The sequence below is a fragment of the Culex pipiens genome, chromosome 3, assembly GCF_016801865.2.
Source record: "Culex pipiens pallens isolate TS chromosome 3, TS_CPP_V2, whole genome shotgun sequence".
Classification (NCBI taxonomy): domain Eukaryota; kingdom Metazoa; phylum Arthropoda; class Insecta; order Diptera; family Culicidae; genus Culex; species Culex pipiens.
In genome coordinates, this window is record NC_068939.1 from 161732946 (window position 1) to 161755590 (window position 22645).

At 48.9% G+C, this 22645-nt stretch overlaps 1 protein-coding gene across 1 annotated transcript; it reads left to right on the forward strand.

Annotated features, from left to right (window-relative positions):
- Window positions 1-4300: 4300 nt before the first annotated feature.
- On the forward strand, window positions 4301-22277 carry LOC120426082 (uncharacterized). The gene is made up of 2 exons (XM_039590792.2): window positions 4301-5121; window positions 16862-22277. Exon 2 carries the CDS (start codon window positions 16989-16991, stop codon window positions 20466-20468), a length of 3480 nt encoding a protein of 1159 aa, XP_039446726.1. The 5' UTR covers window positions 4301-5121; window positions 16862-16988; the 3' UTR covers window positions 20469-22277.
- Window positions 22278-22645: the final 368 nt, after the last annotated feature.

Consider the following 22645-nt stretch of genomic DNA (forward strand, 5'->3'; position numbering starts at 1 on the left):
TTTCATATTTTGTTAGAATTGCTCGAAACTACTCAATGTTTGAAAATCTCCACTTCAAACATTGTAGCGTGTCAATACGATTCCCTCGAACAAGAAACACTGTTGGATGACTTGTTTTTACAATATCGTTGTTTTTGAGCATCATTTAGTTTCATTTGACCCAATGTCACCCCGTAAGGGGGAGATTGGGTCAATTTCAAACGATTGTCATCTAAGGTAGTGTTCATCAAAATCCACCATATTTTGGGAAAATGTTAGTAAACTATCTAAGAACAAATCTACGTTGAAAGATTTCCGATGTTATTTAAATTGTTTTTGTATTAAGAAAATACTAGAGGTGTATCGTTTTTTGACCCATAGTCACCCCCACTGACGGAACCATAAGAGTTGGGGCAATATGGGTATCAAACTTTAGGGATTTTGATACTGGACATGAAATTTGACATTTCGGCAGTAGTGGCCACAATCCGGAGTGGCCGGAGGCCCCGCGGATGTTCCGATGGGGGGACATTTGCTGGACCGTAAGAGTTGGGGCAATATGGGTATCAAACTTTATGGTTTTTGATACCGGACATGAAATTTGACATTTCGGCAGTAGTGGCCACAATCCGGAGTGGCCGGAGGCCCCGCGGATGTTCCGATGGGGGGACATTTGCCGGACCGTAAGAGTTGGGGCAATATGGGTATCAAACTTTATGGTTTTTGATACTGGACATGAAATTTGACATTTCGGCAGTAGTGGCCACAATCCGGAGTGGCCGGAGGCCCCGCGGATGTTCCGATGGGGGGACATTTGCCGGACCGTAAGAGTTGGGGCAATATGGGTATCAAACTTAATGGTTTTTGATACTGGACATGAAATTTGACATTTCGGCAGTAGTGACCACAATCCGGAGTGGCCGGAGGCCCCGCGGATGTTCCGATGAGGGGACATTTGCGGAACCGTAAGAGTTGGGGCAATATGGGTATCAAACTTTAGGGATTTTGATACTGGACATGAAATTTGACATTTTGGCAGTAGTGGCCACAATCCGGAGTGGCCGGAGGCCCCGGGGATGTTCCGATGGGGGGACATTTGCCGGACCGTAAGAGTTGGGGCAATATGGGTATCAAACTTTATGGTTTTTGATACCGGACATGAAATTTGACATTTTGGCAGTAGTGGCCACAATCCGGAGTGGCCGGAGGCCCCGCGGATGTTCCGATGGGGGGACATTTGCCGGACCGTAAGAGTTGGGGCAATATGGGTATCAAACTTTATGGTTTTTGATACTGGACATGAAATTTGACATTTCGGCAGTAGTGGCCACAATCCGGAGTGGCCGGAGGCCCCGCGGATGTTCCGATGGGGGGACATTTGCTGGACCGTAAGAGTTGGGGCAATATGGGTATCAAACTTTATGGTTTTTGATACCGGACATGAAATTTGACATTTTGGCAGTAGTGGCCACAATCCGGAGTGGCCGGAGGCCCCGCGGATGTTCCGATGAGGGGACATTTGCCGGACCGTAAGAGTTGGGGCAATATGGGTATCAAACTTAATGATTTTTGATACTGGACATAAAAAGTTGCATTTGGCCATTATCTGAAATTAAGCAGTTAAAATATGCTAATGCTAAGCAGTTAAAATATATTGCTTATTAGGCAGGAAGTAATAAATAGACTACTGCAATGCACATTTTTTTGTGCCACTGTGAAAATCTGTTTCTGGAAATTTAGAATAACTATCTCGTAATCATTAAGAGCCCTGTAAAGGGTAGTTTTTAATGTCTGCTGTTCAAATTTCCTTTACTGCCGCCGATTGCTTGCAACAGCCTTGCAAAAACATTCCCGCATCTTGGTAACTTTCGAGTGGTGAAGGAAAGTAAATTGATTTCACTTCGATTTCTATTTCAGCTCCACTTGCAATTTCCGTCCCCTTAGTTCGATAGGACGGTTATTATAAGGGGGGAATTTGGACCGGACATTCTAATCGAAAATTTCAACAATCATCTTGCAAAGTTCTTTGTCATACTGGTCATGTGTAACATAACCACCTGCACCTTTTTTTTTTGGAAATTTGATTAAAATTGGGTTGAAGAAATCGAATTTAATGTTAAAGGCAAGTAAATAAAAAAATGCCAAAAAATTGTTCATGATTCGATTACCCGAAGACCCATACAAACCTTCGGATAATCAAAACTTCGAATAATCGAGGCTTCGGACAATCGAGTCTGGACTGTACTGTTGATTTTATTCTAATGTTTTAAAATGTGAAAGATTCGTTTATGAAAAACATGATATTTCTGAAAACCTAATAAATTTCTTTTAGAGAAAACATTGAGGAGAAATGTTCTTTCCCGGATTTTCAGTGTCGGAGGTCACGACGGCATCTTTTTAATAATTTTTTTCTTGTATTTTCGATCAGTTCGAAAATAACAGTATTATCTTGCTATCTTGTCCTATGTCGTTTTTTAAAGGTTCTGAGGAAACACGTTTTGATCCCCAAAATTTTGTTGAATTCGGTTACCGGAGTTCCAAGCATGTGAACAGTAGACGTGCATGCAAGAGTGACAAAACGGCCTCTGACTAAATTTCCCTTGGGTATGTTGTCACACTTGCAGGGTGTGTCAAGATATCAAGCGATTTCAATCAAATCTTGAGAATTTTTGAAGCTGAAGGTCAATAGGTGAAACACTGAAAACTTCGACGTGCGACAAGGTAGGACGCTCACGACGATGTCCAAAACAAAACTGTCCTAGTTTTTTCCTAAAGAAAACATGCGAAAAATTCAACCAATGCAGTGCCATTCCTACATTGTGAACTGAAAACCACTCCCGCAACAACAGCAACAACAAAACGCTAGACAAGAGAGGCATGGCATTAAAGTTCAAACCCGTATTGCCCAGCTAGCAGCAGCAGTCAGCAGTCCAACCACTAAACTGGTTTAAATTCTACCGCAACTTCAGCATCATCAACCGAACCCCGCCAGCACAGAGTACTACGCCCGACCTCTCTGTACTAGAACCCAACACCAGGAACCAACAGCAGCAGCGAGAAGAAGCAAAAAATCTATTTTTATTTCCTTCCAATAAGGCAGTGGAGGCAGCGGAGCAGCTATCAAAGCCGAAGAAACAAACGGCAAGAACACACAAAAAACGGCAAAGCACTCTCCGCGGAGTCTTCTTCCTAGCCTGGAACAACACATCCAGAACAGCACGGCAAGTGCCTCTGCCGTCGTCGTCGTCGTCGTCGTCCAAGAGAGCCAGATATCATTCAACGGAACCCCCTCTGGACCTGGCGGAGGGAAAGAGATGGCGTAACCGCAGATGTTGTGTGTATGGACAAAAACTCCGAAAGGGGAGGGCAGCAGGGATGAGATGTGTATTAGCTCGCTCTAAGCGGCGGTGTTCGCATATAGCTCGTTCCATGTACATGGAAATTGCTGCTGGTTGAACCGAGGTGACCGCAACGGCAGCAGATCCGTCACAGGACAGCAGTAAGGTACATAGAACGACAAACTCGACTCTCGTGGTGTGTGTGTGTCTCTGTCGTAGTGACAAATTTGAACACGCGCGCACGCTCTGTCCTCCCAGAGTATATGTCACTGCTCTGAAGTGATGTGTGAAAATTCTAGATAAATAAACACACTCCAGCGCCACCTTTATATAAGCGTGACAAACCCGGGCTTGTGTTGGTGTCACGCAAGCTAACGACAGCCCCCTTGCAGCAAATTGTCACTCGATTTCGGTGTGTCTCTCTGTATGTTCTAGATATGTCCTTCCCCTATGTACTCGCAATATCTCTGTAGTGGTGTGTCAACTTCTCGACTTCTGAATGTCGCACACGCGACATGTCACTGATGTTGCGTGTTCCACCTTCCATGTCGCATCGCGTCTCTGTGTGGGTTCGATTGCACGATTCGCCTTCCCCCTCTACTTTTTTGTCGATTTGCTCTCTGTGTCTGCTTCTGCTGTGCCTGTCAACGCTGTGCTGTGTTGTTTTTGCTCCGTTCTGTTTGCGAGAGAGCGTGAGAGAGAGAGAGCCGTTGCGCTTGTGTGCGTGCGCTGAGAACAAACGCACCGTCGTCACACTGCTGCTGCTCCCTCGCCTCCTTCGCTTCGGCTCTCTTGCGTGTCCCTCTGTGTCTGTGTGGCGTTCGTGCTCTCCCTCTATGTATCGCTGGCTTATCGCACTTGCTTCGCGCTCTCTGTCGTTGCATGGCCTGCTGCCACCGTCGTCGTCGTCGCGTCTCCTTTGTATGTGTGGGCAGCAGCAGCGGCACGACACCTGACTTGGCTCTCTTCGTCACATCCGAAAGTTCAACAGTATTATTGAACCCGTCTAACGAGTGAGACGCCACAATTCTCTTCTCGTCGTTCGTCGGTGTCCAGCCAGTCCAGTGTGGTTTTTGTGGCCAGGCCAGAAGCCAACAACAACAACAAAACAGAATCAGCGCGGTGTACCACCAGAAATCCGGAGGAAGATCGCACACCGCTCGCGGATACTCTCCTCTCCAACCCGATAGCCAAGCTCAATACGCGTGTCGTGTGAAGGTAGCGCGGGACCCCAGTGGCGACGTCGTAGGTGCTGCGCTCTTTAGTTTACACACGGAGAGCGTCGCGGACGGAGTTAGCGCGAAACGCAGCGACAACAACAACCAGGGAAAAAAATATCGATCATAGCAGGCGCCGCCGCCAACAGTGTGTGTCGGGTCGCGATCGATAACCAAATTTAAACGGAAAAAAAATCAACGGGTAACTTGATCTACCCGAGAGTTGCAGAGCCGCAGAGAAGAACACAGTTAGCGCAGTGATAAGACCAGTGAATCGAAACCAAGCGAAAAATTCTGAATATTCTGAATCGTTCAGTGAAGTCGTGAAAAGGCAAATCAAAGAATCGTGGATACACCCAACTACAACAACAACACACCAGTTGAAAGAGTGAAAAATTGTGCAAAAATCGCCCTGCTGATTGCAGAGCAGTGAAAACAAAGCAAAAATTGCCAAAGTGTGGCGCGCTACCACAGTGAAGAAAGTGACTCCCGAAAAGGGCAAATACTGGCCTAGAGTTTAGTGCAGAGTATTTCGCCGATTGCCGAGGAGTTTGGCGTCAGAGAGCAGTGAAAATCAACACAGCAAGGTAGGTTCCAGATCGATGTGGTGAAGTTTTGGGAAAGATTGCGGACTTGGACTTAAGTTTTTCGAAGAGTTGGATTTAGTTCAAAAGGACCAGGACTGTGAAGTCCGTATTAGAACTTGCTGGTCAAATTTAGATTCAGAAAAAATCAGTCCGGTAGAGCCAAAAATTTAAAAAATGCCAATAACAAGAATAGTTCTTGCAACAAACTTGCCCAATCGCCCTTTAATCCCTCAACGGAAAAGTACCGTCCGTACGTCCCATTTCAAAAGTGGAACATCCGCGGACCCCAGTGACAGCCGCCACCGATCACGGACGTGCATCGTGTGCCACATTTGCCTCCGCGGCTCGTGTGTTGCGAAAAGTGTCAATTCCAAGTGATTGACATATCAAGTTCGAGCCGTATAAATAACATGCACTCAGCACCGCGCTCTGATGCACAACCAGCGGCACAGGGCCGGGTCGCGGGGACAACACGCGATAGCTGGCCAGGGTGATACGGCTGGCAAGCGGCGAAACAAAAAAGCTGGACGAAAAAAAAACAGGGCGACAAACTAGTGTCGATCGTCTTCGCCGGGACGAAACGGCTAGGTTAATGTAATGTCAAACAAACTCGGCCGTTCCGAAGCGATCGGCTGTGTCACGTTAACTGCTGTTTTAATTGTACAAACAATCGTCTGTTATGGCAACAAGAGGCTGTGCGGCGGCGGTGGCGGCTAATCGCTGAAACAGCGAGCCGCCAAGTCGACAAGATGAATGGTGTTTTGCACAAACAGAGCTGTCAAATTGAAAGTTTATCAGCACGGCTCCGCAAAACAAGCATTTTCACCATGTTTTATACACTAGTTGTCAATCGGGACGGTCCGGATCCTGTTACGGTGCACACAGCCGCGACGCGGTTATCTCCCAGAGTGACATATTTGTTCCACCCGAGCTTCACCGTCCGCTGGGCGATAAGCCACAGCCGCCTCTATTTTTCCATCGAAAAGTTGAAAAAAACGAAGATCGCAGCTTCTTATCTGCTCCACGGTGGCGCTGCGACCGCCACGCAAATGACTTTCGACGACGGCGTCTCGCCACTATCAAGTGTCCAGCGTAATGGCCGGTGACAGCCACACGCTTCGACGGGGTCAACGCCTATCACCTCGTGACAAAGCGGTTGATTGTTTTTTTTTTTTTTTTTTTTTTTGTTGAAACCGCCTAACCTCAAATCTAGATCGACGCACAAAGTGCCGGAAACCGATCGCGGTCCTACCCAGCGCGATCTCAACGACACACTTGATCTAGATGGCGGTGACAGGCCGGTAATTACAGACCGATCGACCTTGTGCCGAGGGGTGGTCTGCGAGGGTGTGACACTCGCGCCGAAAACGGCAAATTCAAATTATAACTCGCTGCGCGTAATGCACGCTGACAGTTGACGCGCCCGATCTCGCACTTGAGAGGTGATGAACGAGTTCAAACTGTCAACGTGAGTCACGACCCGCTCACGCACAGTTTTGTGTGTGTGACAAAAAAGGTCGGTAGATAAACAATAACAGGAATGATGTGACAGAAACGTCCGCGCGCGGCAGCCGAAAAAAGTGACGCAACGTTGTTTTGATTTGTCACCAAATGTGTGTTGGTTGTTTGTTTACCCGATTTGACGTTTCTCTCGTCACTCTCGATTAACTCGCGTCGATCTTCCCTCGAGCGCAAGATATCCGACTGATTTGTTATTGTTATTACTGCTGATTTGTTATTGTTAGGGTCTGGCCTTTTTTCTTCTTCCTCCTCTGCCTCTCTCTGTGTAAAAGACACGGCGACAAGATTCTCGTCTGTCACGTCGATCGTGTTGAGACGGAGACGAAATAGAAGAAAAAAAGTGTAATGTCATTTTCGTAGTCGACGAAGAGGCGACGCAACGATTTGTCGAGGTGTATTATAAACGGGCTAAGCCGGTAGCGTTTAGTGGTTCGACCACAGACTGCCAGACCGGGAACTCCAGTCCGGCTTGTTGAAAACCTCAGTGACAATCCCTAAACGCGCCCGAGGTCTCACAAGTCATCCTGCTCCCATCTATTTCGGAGAATCGATCCCAAATATGATTTGTCATCGCTCGTCGGACCGCGCCGCGATGACATTTACGGAAATATCAACCATCATTAGAAACGTGTTCAAGTGGTGGGACCCGCGATCGAAGATCTCCCACAGACCTCCGCGGAAGGTTTTACGACGAATCTCGAGGCGCAGAGGTTTTTACGATCGCGCGACACCGCAGTGGACAAACTGTGAAATAAAATTAAACGAAACTACCGCGTGTCTTTTTTTTGTCGCTGCTCCGCGATCCTCACCTCTTGGGCACGGTGTCAAATGACAGCGAGACGACCTTGAGGGAACGCCGTCAAAACAACGCGTAATTAAGACACTGGGACTAGAGAAGTGGCGTTCCCCTCGTCACCGCGCGGAGCAATATATTAAATTGACATTAAAAGTGGAATCATTTGGCTGCCTGTTTTTTCAGAACCGATCAAGAAGGAAGCCCAAATGTGTCATGACCACGTCATCCTCGGTCATCAGCCCGCAAGATGAGTTCCGCGGTGGGGTTATTAATATTTTATTGAACACCAGCGAGATCGATCGCTTGGTCAGAACTCATCATTTTTATTAGCCACCTCTCTCGGATGACGACCCGAAATACTACCTTGCGCCGACGAGAATGTCGTTTCATTTTTAAGCCTTTTATGACAGTCGGTGGCTGGTCACATTGTGAGAACAAAAAACAACGTGGAGCCCCAGACGATGGGACCCCCGAAAGATTCACAGGTCGTCCTCTCGCTGGACGCGGCGGTGGTGACCAATCATAAAAGGAAGACGGAAGAATGATTATAACAAAACGTCGGAATTTTTAATTTATAACACACACACAACTGTCTTCTTGTGGTCTGGAGTGTCACAATCCGGAGCTCCGGTTTCCCCGACTTCTGGCGACGAACTTTTGCGCGACCAGAATAAAGAACAATTCTTAATTTCTGTGCGACTTTTTTTAAGCTCTTTCGGGAATTCGCCGTTCTCTTCACACCGGGTCGTCGTAAAAAGTGATTTTTATACCTTTATGACGAGCGCAACTCAGACGGACGGTGGACAATGTTGCCCGGTGAACCGAAAGTCCGCGGTCATCATCGATTTATGGCACTCGTAACAAACACAAGTGCGCGCCATTTTATCCAAGATGGCGTCGGTCGATTTGTCATTCGGACGCGCCCTGCCACCCCGGAGACAAATCCGGGCCCGGCTTATCGCCGGGTCGGGATCAACCTTTTCGGCTGCGGCGGGGAAGACCCGCAACAATTAATCTTGCGAAGAAACGAGTTTTGTTTTTTTTCGAACCGTCATCCACGACGCTGTCGTGCGGTTGTCACGTTCGCCATGTTCGCGGCCCCAGAACAAGACGGAAAGAACACGGGCGACTTGATTAGCTGTCCGGTTACGGCGATTAGACAATTCATCAAATAATTAAGAGTGTACCATCTCGGGCGTCACGACGCACAAGCGTCGTTGACGGTGCGATTTTTTTTTTTTTTTTTCATATGCGAATTTTTTTTCGACCATTGTTTTGACAGAGGTCGGTGACACGCGGGCCGAACGCTTCCGCGTCTCTTCAATGTCAGAGCCCGGTGTGACGACCAATTCTTCTCGGGACACAACATCTTGGCGGGATTCGCGCTTTTTTGTTGTGAGTCCCCGCTGCACTGCGCGGTTTATTAAATTAACTCCATAATGGCACGCTTCATCAATCTCGTATTAATCAAGAGCAGTGGTGGCGGCGGCGACGGCGACGGCTAGTTCGAGCCAGTCAACCGTTTCGAAAATCGCAAAACGACACCGACAGAAGCTCACGAGACGAGATGTGTGTGCGAAGAAAGGCGAAAAGTCTGTAACAATGGCCTACCCCGGGGTTGGAAAATTGCTCGCCGGCCAAGAATCGACTCCAAATTGAATTTCCTCAATTGATTTTAATGGCGCCGACCACCGCGCTGCGCGCTCGGTCACATTTTAATCATTACATGACTTAATCGACCAGAACCAATGGGAAAATGACACAACCCAAGAACGAGCGTCACTTTTTGCACCACTGGTCTGCTCGCGAGCGAGCTCCCCACTCGCATGAATATCCTATTAATTATTTCTGCTCCGTCTCTTCGGCCCGATCGGATCGTCGGACATTGTTTGATTACACCTCTGAAAGCGGCTCATTTGTCATAAAACAGAACCGGCTCGTAATTCATTTTTTCCCAAGACCCGCTCCTCCTCCTGCTCCCCACAAACCGTCCGGAATAGGATTAAGTCAACACTGATTGAAATCGTTTACCTCCTCGCGGTTCTGCGCGAGGGGGGAGACACTCTTCTCTTTTTTTGTGGCTCGCTCGATCGCTCGCGCCCAAATGTGATTTATTCGACGAGGATCCCGGGCTCTTCCGAGAATCGATAAAAACGAGGGGGGACAGGTTCTGAAATCGAAAGCGGACTGCGGACATCCGATCGCGACACCGATAGGACGAGCGCGCGGGGAGGCTCGTAAAATCGATGATCGAGTTTTTGCTGCTTCGCAGCCCTGACACAACCCGGGTTAATTGCACTGTGCGGTTTCGTCGAGTTCCCAGGAATGCGCGCGCGCTCGTAAACGGATTGGGTTTCGATCGATGTCTGGCGAGACAAAAAGTTTATGATTTAGCTGGCCCAATGAGTCGTTAAACTGTTGCAGTTTTCGGGATTGTCCGAGTTCTTGGAACTCGTCCGGATCTCGATTGCAACTGCTTGTCGAGGGGTACTGGATGTCAAGGGTCAAGAGTTCTGAAAATGTCGCAGCAAACACTTGCCCTGCTTCCTCTTAGCCCACGCACCGGACTTGACCTGCCGTAGACCTTCTTCAATGCCCCGAGTATCACTCGAGCGGTGACGCCAGCCATATTTGCTCAACTCATCACTCGACGATTAGCACTCACTTGGCACTCCAGCGAGGTTCGGCTCCGAAAAAAACAACAGATGTTTCAATCGAAGCGATGACGGCGCACAGGTTGACGATCTGCTTGCTCAAAAATAGCCAAGAAGAACGGGTATGAGAAACGGTACAAAAACCGCGTGGTCGCGGTCGCGGCCGCGCTCTTCTCCAACAAATTGATCCCCAAACAGTCAAAACGCTAATGACAAATGATTGATTTGTCCCTCAACACGCGCGCGCACACACACACACGTGGAGTTCGACGCCACCAACGCCGCGTATGTATCATTTTGGTGAAGCAATGACTATTTAAATTAATTAAGCTTCGCGTTTTGCAAAGTACTCGCGGCCTAATGTCACGTTCGGAACCCGCCAAATGACCAATCATCAAATTTGACCGCGATCTCGTTTTTTTTTTTCGAACCCACTGTCAAATGTCACTGCCACCGAAATGGATGGGCAATCGCGCGCGTACCAAATTTAGCCAAAACTGCTGGCAACACTGTATCATTACGCGCGTGCCCTTTTTTGTTGTTACCCGCGATCTCTTTTCAAAAACGTCTATAAATTTGACGAACGACGGGGTGGGTCCGCGGCTGCAATCACCGCGCAGTTGTGGTCAACAAAGAAAAGTATTGCACGTTCACGCCACAATTAGAAGGCGCTCGCGCACTAAGCGGTGCAGCACCAGCAAAAAAAAACATGGCGCTGAATGATAGATTTTTATAAACGATCATAAATTACGGACGCGCTCGTGCGCTGACACGCAGTGTCCATTTTTCTTGCCAACACCAGGTCGGCTTTTTGCCTCGCCACGGAACGCTAATCGCAATCATAGCGATCGCACGGGTTTGAAGGCCAGTTTCGCACTAGTTTGAACGCAGCTTAAACGAACGCGCCATCCATTGATGGCGCGTTTGACGGCTCTCCGCGGGGGCAAACTTTATCATTTATCTAATATGTGAAATTAGTTTCTACCCTTTTCCCAACGCAAGATCTATCATTTCGCTAGCGGCGCAAGAAATCGCGAAAGCGCCCATCCGTCCGTCCCGAAAACGCAAACACCGCAATCACGACATCTGTTATTGAAAGTTGTGTGTGTGTGTGTGTGATGAGCAGGTGCAAGCTTAATTGTAACTCATCATAGGAGGCGCTGCCGGCGCGGCGCTTTCTTTGCTAATTGTTTAGCGCGCCAAGTGGCGCTCCCCTCGCGTCGCCATGTAAACAAAGCAATTTTCGACTTATCCACTCGCTTGTCACAGCAGCGTAGAATTAAAAGCCTTATTAGGCACCAAATAACACATAATTGGGCGTTCTCCAGACGATTTGAGTGGCGGTGTGGTCCATTTCGGGCACAGTTGGTTGGAATTGAGTGAAAAGTGGTCAAAACGATATAATTTCGTGATTCTAACCCTCCAAAAAAAACAAAACTAATGAAGCGACGCCCCTCGAAAATGTCTGGGCAAACTGTCAAAGTGACGTGTGTCGAGGGGCGCCTCGCTGTAACCGTGTTGTCTCCCGAGCGAAGAATCGCTTTATAATGAGCTTGCATGTGAAGTGCTTTTTAATAAACTTAATACCTGTTTAGATTTTCGAGGTTTGTTTGCCCGTCTGGACGGGAAATTGGCGGTCGTCGGAAGGTTCCTGGAAACCTGTGCCACGATTTCGGCACGCAATCCGATTCGAAAATCCTTCAAAAGGGCGAATTTTCGCCAACTTGAATTTGCATATCAAAGCGGAGAGCGCCCGCCAGGAAAAAAAAGGAGCCAGCGATTTACATCGCTAATGAAGCCTGCTGGGAATCGAAGCGTCGGATAAATCATGCTCGTAAATTGACACACACCGTCAATCGTGTTTGTCATCGGTTCTAATGGTTCGCGTCGCCTAAAACAATGGCCTCGGCGAGGAAGGCCGGAAATGAGACGATACAAATCCCAGTTCTGGAGCCGGAGCTTGTTTTCGTAAGGGGATAAGTACGCCACATTAGGGCAATTATCCGGGGCTGTTGTCTTACCAGTCCCAGAACAATCATCGTAATTGTGGTTTAATCTCCGAACATAGACATCTGCTTTTCGTTCTCCAAAAAACGACGCGACGATGACAATTTTTGACGACGGAGTCGGCAATCAAATTATACGTAATTTTCGTTGTCTCAGCAACCGTCTGGATTTTGTCTCTTCCTGAGGGTCGTAAAACCTTTGGGCCTCCGAAAATTAAGGTTCCAGATTATCAAGGAACCTCTTAAAATAGAGAGGCACACACTGATCTGATTTATGAACGAAGATGACACTTAATTAGAGGTTCTCCGGAGGTGCCAGCTGACAGCGCTCACCGAGTGCGACCTTTTTTCCAGGTTAGATTCCCCAAGTTTCATGTCACAGCCTGGGTCATTGTACGGCTTGATTTCGCGACGACGACGACGACGACAAAACTGTCGAAGCAACCAAACCACCTCTAATCTATATTTATAAAAATTAAACGAGCGCGACTCTGCCGCGGAGAAGAAACCAAATTTATTAAAAAGCTATTTCTTCTTCTGCACACAAAAAGAACGAAACGTTCCTTTCCACGACGACACCGGCAGAGCGACCAGCCCCTCGCGGTGTCATCGATATCGCCGGGAGCTGTCAAAAAATTGGCGCGCAGCGGCGGCAGTGTCGAAAATTAATAAATTAGAACATTATATTTTTAACAAACCCCAGCAGTCACCAAACTTCCTTCGCTGGCAAACTCCTCCGCTAGGAGAAACCTAGATATTTCGGATGTTCTGACCTTTTTTCCACGTCATCGCGGGGTTGGGGGGAGCTTCTTCGCGCGGTGACAGCTCGATCGCTGTCAGTCCGCGCGAATGAGAACAACAGCGAAAGATTAGCTGTTCTGAAGCTCTTTCTCGATTTTTTTTTTCTGGTTTGAGTGATCGACGTCCACTGTTCTCCCGGTGTGAGGTAGCTCTCGATTGTTATGTAAATCAGAGCGCGCTCCCCCTCGCGCTTTTATGGGCACAGCTCTATTCAATTAGGAGCGCGGCCCGATTCTGCACCGCAGTTTATTGCCCAATGACAAAATTTGTCAATCTCCCGATCGACGGCACGACGACCGCTGGAGTCCTACCCCGTACCAAGGTGAACACACATTAAAAATTAATTTAAGAGCTATTGATATGTTGATTAAACGTGATTAAGCGAGCAGTTTATGGTGGCAGCTCTAGCGGCGTTTGACACTTCTGGAACTTCTGGCGAGCAGAAGCTCGAGCGCGGAATCTAATTTTATTGATTTCCTCACGTCCATAGCCCCGAGCAGCCTAGGCTGGAGCCGTAAAACGGGCCCCGTCCGAGCGTGATTGATACGGCTTTTTACTGCTTCTCTTCCTGGTTCGCTAAGCCGCGCTCGGGTATCAACGCAATCATCGAAGATCGTCACTTGGCTTCCGCGCGCGAGATTTGCTCGGGAAGCACAATAGCTGTCAAAATAGATCCAATTACAATAAATGTCAACTGCGCAGCGCTAGCACGCGCTACTTTTCGGGGGTCGGCCCGCTTTTTCCGCTGATGGATTCGTCGTGATCTGTCAGTCTCCGGTGAAGTCCTGTGGGAAGAAGGAGTTCGAAAATCATTAGCGCGAGCGAGCAAGTCCGGGCCTTTTATTGCTTTATTGCGCGGCCCGTTGAATTTTGAACTGTCCATCAGCGCGCGTCACGCGTGACCATGACCGAAGTCTCGTCAATCGACCGCGCGGTCGATTTGATCGATCAAAACTCGCGTACCAACACATGCTCGAATAATGAGCTAGCATGAAGTAATGATCCTCCGGCGAGCCGGAGAAGAGTCCGAATACGACAGCAAAAAAGCAGCAAGAAACAGGTTTGCTTGGGCTTAGCCCCCTGAAGCCTGATTTTTATGAGCTCTCTGAGCAGGCTTACGCCGCTCTCGGCCCCACTCGGAAAGAGCAATAACAAATAATCATCATCATTGCGAAGGGGGGTTCGCTCGCGGTAGAGTTGCAACTCTGGAGTGTCGTACCCCTCGCGTTGACAGTTGCCGAGTGTCACGCGCGTACAGGTATCATTACCGGGCAGGATAGTGGCAACCAGAACGTAATTGCAGACTCCGGCAGGTCCACTCAATATCGATGACATGCGACACATTGACAGAAGAAGAGTTGTCAACCTCGGCCCGGGCCATCGACGCGGCAAAAGCCGTCGCATCATTTTTATTAATAGCCACTCAATCAGCGGTTCGTGTCCGAGCGTCATTCTAGAACGGGCCCCGCACGCGCAATTGTCGTGTCTGCGAAGAGAAAAATGATTTACTTTCAAATGTCATTACACATCATCGCACGCGAGCCGAGTGTCCTACCCCTCGCGTCCATGTTTATCTTTCTCTTCCCTTTGACAGAACAGAGAAGGAGCGCGGAGTGTCCTACCCATCGTTAATCTCGATATAATTGAAAAGCAGCACATTTTCTTTGCCGCAGGGAGCATGCCATGCTCGATGTGGCACCGCCACGTCAACCCGTTTCCTGAATCGTCGCGGTGGAAAGAATTGACAGATCGACAAACAAACCCCGAGTGACAACGGCTGGGGGCGGGGGCATTCCGTGCCGCTAGATTGCCATAAATATGTGAAATTATCATCAGCATTATCCGGGCCGGCTGACTCAACGGTAGGAGATCGCTGTGCAGCGCCTACCCGCGTCAAGATCGCTCCAAAGTGGAACCCCCCGAAACTAGCCGACCTCCCCTACACCCGCGGCCCCGATTTGTCGTGTGCAAATTATCACTTGCACCGCGCGCGCCATCACCCGGCGCCTAGCTCAATTATCTGTTTGTCATATCTATTATAAAGCCGCCGCCGCCGCCTACTCCTCCACCTCCTGTCAACACTTCCGCTTGACTCACCCGAGGGGCGCTTCCGGCCTCAATAATGTGTGACAAATTCGATTTCAATCGAATCACTTTCGTTGACGATACACAAAGTGAAACCGACAAACTAATACAGTCATGCGATTGTTTCGATGTCACACTAATGTGACAGTTATGGGTGACGCTGATGATCATCGGGGCCCTTGCCCTTTGAACCGCGCGCTAACACGCTAAAATGGTTCCGCGTGAGACGACGACGGGTAATACTTGTAAAAAATGTGTGAAATTTTGCCCTAGCCGCTTGGCGGCGCCATTGTTCCGGAGAAGAGGCAGGGCGCGGCTCGTTTGGAAACAATAAAAAGCGATCTCGCGCACTCATGAAGATGATGATGCGATCGCTATCGAGTCGGGTTCAGGTGGATAAACGAGAGTGAGTGTGTGTGTGTGTGGTTTAACAATTACCCCGAGGGGAGAGAGGGCGCTAATCAGCCGAGACGCGGAGATCTTCGCGAAACCGAAGAAGTTCGCAAACGCTTAGCGTTTGACAGCTCCGCCCAGCGCCATTTTTCCACGTCTTCTTCTTGCGAGCGCCCTTCGCCGTATCGTTTCCTAATCAGCTTCCCCCCACTCTCACTCTCTCTTTCTCTCTATTTCTCCTTCGGCGCAAGGCTCGTGATATCAAAACAAAGCATGCCACGAAGACGTCGGCCGATGTTTACTCACTTAAACGAGTTAAAGCGCCGCCGTCGTCGTCGTATCCTTGCCGACGGGCGAATGCAATTATTTCTCATTACTTATTCGCCTTCTCCAAACATCACGCTCGAGCTCGAGCTGCCGATCCGGTAGAGAGAGTGCTTCCAGAAAAAGCAAGGCCTACTACAGCAGAGTCGCCGCGGCGAGCGGCGGTCCGATTTTCGTGTTCCAGAACCGCCTCTGATCGATTACACTCATTTTCGTTTTAATTTCGCTACTCGGGCCCCTGCACCGAAACACCCGACAACCCGGGCAAAAATCGAATAAATATTTAATTTAATCTCATTTCTCTTCATTTACCTTTAAGAGCACGTTCGTGCGCCTTTCCCGACGCCTTAATAGTTTCATTCAATTAGATTCCCGTATGGAAATTTGCTCCCGTGAGACGGAACCCTTTGCCTCGAAAACTGCTCAAGGCAGGGATTACCGTAGACCTGGACGAAAGACGACAAAAGCGCCATCAATTATGCACCACCCTAGCGACATCTAGCCGGGACGTTTCCCAAACCCAAGGCATTTGTTTATGTTCGAGTCGCGCCCCGAGACGGAAGCTCGTCATAAACATAACCTCATTCTGTCGTCCCCGCCGCTGTCGAATTCCGTGACGACGATCGGCGATCGTTTCTAAACAAACAATCCCGGACAGCTCTCGCGCGCAGGGCAATGACAATCCATTTACAACGGCAGCCCCGGTTTTCGGAGCGACTCGCGGGACATCTAAATCACATTAACGCTTCAATCAATCAAATTTCCGGCCCCATCCGGGCGGGGAAGTTTATTTTGTTTTATTAAAAATATCAATTAAATTTGTCTTATCTTTTGGGGTGGACCGAAAAGAAAACTGCCATCCAAACTCAACCATAAACGGAGCACCCATCATTTCCGGGGCCATAAAAGAACGCCGCGCCGATGACGACTTTCTTCCCACATTGGCCTGTGTGACATGTGGCCGGTTGACTTTCCAACACACCGAAGCCGCCCACCTCAAATCAAATATTTGATTAAAGCCGCGCACAATTAATCAACAAATTTCACCCAAAAATTGCAACCTCATCCCTTATGGCGTTGCTCACTTTTCCCTCCATACTGTAATCGATATCCACTTTCAATCTAACAAATCTCTCTTTCCTCTCCCGTTTTCTTCACAGAAATCAACCCAAAAAAAAATGACACCCTTCATCGACGGCCAGCTGTTGCACGGCTAAATCCCTCGTACCTTCAAAGTGAGGTTTCCAAAAACCGAGTCCAGAAATTACCCCCCACTACCAAGCCCAAATGGTTATGTCGCCAAGCAGACGACTGTCATCGCCAGGAATTGCCACGCACCCGATGAATATGCATTTGAGCTCGCTGCAACACTCCCAGCTTCAGTTGTCCTCGCAGATGCATCAGAAGTTGGCCGCCGGACTCACGCCGAACCATATGAGCGGGTTTTTCAAGAGTCCGTCGACCTCCCCGAGCAGCGCCAATGCTAATATGAGCAATAACAACAACAACAACCACAGCAGTCACCACCAGTCCAAGAGTCACAACAGCAGCAGTAACAGCAGCAGCAACAACAGCACACCAACGAGCATGCCGTCGGCAACGGAGCTGTCCGCGCACCCGTTGAACCGTCTGCAGTCGATGCAGCCGTTCGACTTCCGCAAGCTGAGTGCGGCCGCGGCCGGGCTGAGCGCCTTCACGGCCGGTCTGCCCCCGCCAAGGCTTAGTCCGGAGGCGGCCGCCGCCCAGCATCACTTCAACCAGCAGCAGGCCGCAGCCGCAGCTGCGTACTCGCAGGCGACCGCCAAGCGGCGTGACTCCCAAGCGTCCGATTCGTCGGCAAGCTCCCGTCACGAACACGCCGCGGCTGCCGCCAACTTTATGAACCTTTCGATGGGCGGACACGGACTGCCGTTCCCGATTCCGCCACCACCACCACCGACCTCGGTCGCCATGTCGCTGGCCAACTCGCTGAACCACTCGGCAGCAGCGATGGCTGCAGCCGTTTCCGGCAATCCGCACGCAGCTAGCTTCCTAGCGCAATCCTTCCCAAATCTGCTCGCAGCTTCAGCCGCCCGCGAACAGGCTCGCAGCAAATCGCCGCTGTCCTCGCTCCACAAGATGCCCATGAAGGCGGAAAAGCCGTCCTCGGAGAAATCCGACAACGAAAAGAACCACCACGAACGCGAACGCGGTGAGAACGTACTCAACCTGAGCCGAGATCTGGCGGCCGCCGCCGCAGCTAACCAGCACATGTCCCGACAAGGCATGTCCGGCCACGTCAGCCGCATGGGCGGTGGTATGCCCCCGGGTGCCCATCTCAAGAAACCTCAATCACCAAACAAACGCCAGTGGGGAGCACTTCCGCCCAACCTCGGAACCCAGTTCGTGAACCCAGCAACCGGCAAGAAACGGGTCCAGTGTAATGTCTGCTTCAAGACGTTCTGTGATAAGGGTGCCCTCAAGATCCACTTCTCGGCCGTTCATCTGCGCGAGATGCACAAGTGTACCGTCGAGGGTTGCAGCATGATGTTCAGCTCGCGTCGATCCCGCAATCGGCACAGCGCCAACCCGAACCCGAAGCTCCACTCGCCCCACCTTCGCCGGAAGATCTCTCCGCACGATGGACGCAGCGCTCAACCCCATCCGATCCTCCTACCCTCAGCCGGCATGCCCCTACCCAACGGGCTTAACCCGCTCCATCCGTTTGCACCGTTCCCGCTGATGCCCCACGGAGATATGCGCCATCCGTCGCTGTCCGCGCTCGAGTTCAAAGCCAACATGGAAGCTAGCATGCATCGACGCCTGCAAGAACAGGAAAAGCACCGCGAGAATCAACGCCAGTCGCTCAGTCCGGAAAACTATCGCTACCGAAGTCCGCTCGGCGACGCTTCCGACAAGTACCTGTCCCCGGGACATCACCTCGGCGGCGGTAGCTCGATCGGCAGCCACCTGGACGATGACGACGATGATGACGACGATCCGAACGGAATCGTCATCGACGGTAACGATGATGACGATGACGATGAAAAAGGTTTCGACATGTCGCTCAGCTCCGAATCCGAAGATGTCAAATCGTACCGACACTCGGGAACTCCCGAGCCGGAGTATGAGAACGAGCGGTTGAACCACGAAAACGAACCGCAAGACTTTAGCCTAACCAAGATGAAGTCGGAAAAGCTGTCCGTTTCGTCGGACGGAGATGACGTTGCGAGCAACGTGGACAGCAACGAAGACTCGTCGGTGAACGATCTGCAAACATCGATCAACCAGTCGATCAACAAGCGCAAACGGAAGAGCATGAACCCGACCAAGTGTTCGATCCCACAGGAGCGATTGTCCGCCGGGTCGGGTCACTTGTCCGATGAAAACGAAGAGAAGGAGGGAGATGAAGATCAGGGTGATCACATGGTAAAGAAGATCAAGCTGGAGAAGGAGCAGTCGTTAATTAACGACAAACGGGAAGCTTCGGTTTCACCGAAGCCAAACGGGGAAAGCAATCACATGGATGAGGATGAGATGACACCGGTCAAGATCAAGTCCGAACCGAGTGAGCACCAGGAGGAGGCTGAAAATCTGTCGATGGACCTGTCGAAGAAACGGTCCACCCCGGACGTGAATGCCAACGAAAAGTTCACCAAATACTCGATCGATGTAAAGCCAGCGTCCGAACTGATGGAGAATCCAATGGCACTGGTGCGTCCGAAAAACGAATCCGATGACCACGAGGCAGAAGATCTGCGTCGACCGAGTTCCGCCGACAGCAAAAAGAGCGCCGAAAGTCTCGATTCCGCCAGCACCCTGCGACGGCTCGAGAACCTGTCCCACGGTCCGCTTAACGAGATGATGATGCAACGCGGTGGACTGCCTCAGTTCCCTCCGCTGAGCTACCTGATGAACGCTGCACCCCCTAGCCCGGCGCGATCGCGGAGCCCCTCTCCGAATCCGGCCACGAGCCCAACCCACGATGACGACTCGGATGACAACGTGGACTACTGCGAGGAAGGAAACTGCTTCAGCGATCCCAACGTACCTCTCGACAAAGATAATCCAAAGAAATGTTCCGCCTGCGGACGGATGTTCCAGAATCACTTTGCGGTGAAAACCCACTACCAGAATGTGCATCTGAAGCTTCTGCACAAGTGCAATATCGACGGCTGTAATGCGGCGTTCCCTTCGAAGCGCAGCCGCGACCGACACGCATCCAACCTGAACCTGCACCGGAAGCTGCTCTCGACCAGTTCCGACAGCAGCGAAACCATCCTCCCGATGGAGAAACAGTTTTCATCCTTCCCCGGTCCACTGCCCACGGAGTTTCTTGCTAGGCTGTACGCCGATTCCCAAAAGTTCCCGATGAACCTGGAAGCGTTCAAAAATCACCTCCCGAATGCCGCCGGAGCGTACGCGGACCACTTCCTGAACGGCGGTGGCCAGCGGTTCCCACCGGCAGCCGCTAACCCGTTCCTGTTCCCGCCCCTCGGAGGACTGGCCGGCTTCCCCGGTCTGTCCCAGTTCTCGCACCTGTTACCACACCCCCTGAACGGAATCTCCTCCCAGCTGGCGGGTGGTCGGATGTCCCGCTCGGACTCACCCATCTCGGCGTGTTCCCCCCCGACGACCACCAACATTCCATCGCCCAGGTCTCAGCACCACCAGGACCACTCGGAGCTGCAGGCGGCCGCTGCCCTGCTCAACCACAGTCGATCCCCCGCGGCCACACCCGCCGAGGAGGCGCGCAAGGGACAAAAGACGCCCGACTCCCTCTCGTGACCAGCTCCGGCGGAATCCGTCCTCGACGTTGACTGCTGGTGAACCTTCCACTTCCTTCCATCCAATTAACCCGGCGCTAATCTCCTTCGCTCGTGGGTTAGGCTTAATTGAAGCGCGTCTACTAGCAATGTTATCTCTCAGCAATGAAGCAATTCGAGAAAAAAAAGTAACTAAAACCAGACGATATAAAAATTAATTCAATTTAGAGGCAATTGATGAGGGCTGGTGGAAAGAGGAAGTCTGTCTTCTTCTAAAAAAAACGTGATCTCGTTTGACTCTCTTTTTATTATTTTGTAATTAAAAGTTATCGTAAATTAGGTTCTGTTTATCTGAATCTTTCGGAAGAAACGCTTTGTTACGACAGCAGGACACACAAACACACCAGGCGTAGCTACTTTGTACTGATAGCGGCAAATTGAAGTTAAGCATAAATCACACTTTACTAAAGTGCCCAGTGATATAACGTTAATTATATTATTTTCGACGCTAAATAAACCCATTTTATTGAAGAAGAAAGCAAAAGCATGCCCTCAAAACCGGTTGGTTCTTTTGGTGAGTGGGTAATTCGGGATACAAATTGATTTCGATATTTTTACGATTCTGAATTTTATACATTTTAGTAGTGAAGCAAAACAAAAACGCGACAGCGCAGTAAAATTTGTAGCTTTTGTAAGACCGTAAGTGTAAGCTTCTCCAGTTCCTAAAAAAACCTCTCTTCTAGTAGCTTTTTGTGTAAATCACTATAAAAAGGGAACTTTCCAAAAAAAAAAGAAAACAAACAAAAACTGATAAAAATAAACAACTGATCAACAATGATATTGGTTTGACTATTTACGAGTACCTTTTTATTTGTTTTTATAATTTCAACAATCTGTCACCAACACCAAAATCTTCCACGAACTAGACTAGTGTAGGCAGTGAAGGAGGTCGAACAAACATAAACAGATACAAACAACTAAACTAGCGAGCAAAGAAAACAAAGAAACCTATCGAAGAATAAAACGAATCTCTAGCTTGTAAGCTTTGTGTAAGTGAAAGGGCAGAAGGCAGACGATATACAATGGAAATGAAGTTTTTCAGTTTCGTACCTTCTCTAGGTTTAGGAAAAAAAGAAAAACTTTTGTTTAAGTTATTAACAACAACACAAACCTATAATATTGGAAAAGATAAACAATAAGAGATAAATACGATTGAAATCAATAATAAAATGTGCAATATTTTCGTCCTCTTTTGTGCTCTAGACAAATGATAGTCTCTTAGGGTAATAATTATATGCATAGTTAAAATACTTTCACAACTCTAGTGGGTAAGACAAGAAAAAACATACAAAATAGTTGCTCTAATCAGTCTAAAGCAAGAAAATCAGAAGAAAAAAACACGAAAAATGATAAAGATTTTACTCTCTAGGCAAAATGATCAAAACAAAAACACAAACCACTTGTAAATAAACTATAAATATTGAACTATACAAGCGTAGTTAATTACAACAATTGATATTAACGGTTAAGCATGCTTCATTCAAAATGAAGCTTTCTCATCGCGTCACAAACAAGTTACAGTAATGTAAAATAGAAGAAAACCAAGAACTTATCCATACAAAAAAAAAAATGCAAGTTAAAAATATATCAAAAATATCAATAATTATACGAGAGATATCCATAAGGCATCATCATCTTTCGGGAACTACCTTTTTTCGTTCCGTTTTAGACACAAACACATACACAAACTGGTTGTTGCGCTGGCAACGACACGCAAAAGCAGCACAAACTGTCAAAATTTGCGACAATTCTATCAGTTTTTATGATAAAATCCATTTATATTTATTTTTTAAATGTGTCTCTCTTAAAGCGCTCAGCTAAGGTCGGGCAGAAAAAAAACCCTCTCATGAAAAAAATATGTGAAAATAAATTATTTTTATTATTACAAAAAAATACTCCGCAAATCTTTTTCCATTCCTGAGGTCCTGGATGACAAGCCCCCCTCTTCACCTTCCCTGCCACGAGTTCTGACAGTTTCTCACGCAGCAGGCCGCGCCGATTGTTCGCACTTTCCGCCTTGTGTGTACTTCATCGTTGGTCGTTTTGTCACGCTCTTTTGTTCCCCCTTTGCTTGGCGCGATCGCACACTTGGACGCGGGGCATTTTGGAGCTGTCAACCTCTTCAAGGCCAACGCTGTG

Excerpts from the sequence above, each read along its gene's own strand:
- LOC120426082 (XM_039590792.2), top strand. The coding sequence starts at position 16,989 with ATGGTTATGTCGCCAAGCAGACGACTGTCATCGCCAGGAATTGCCACG.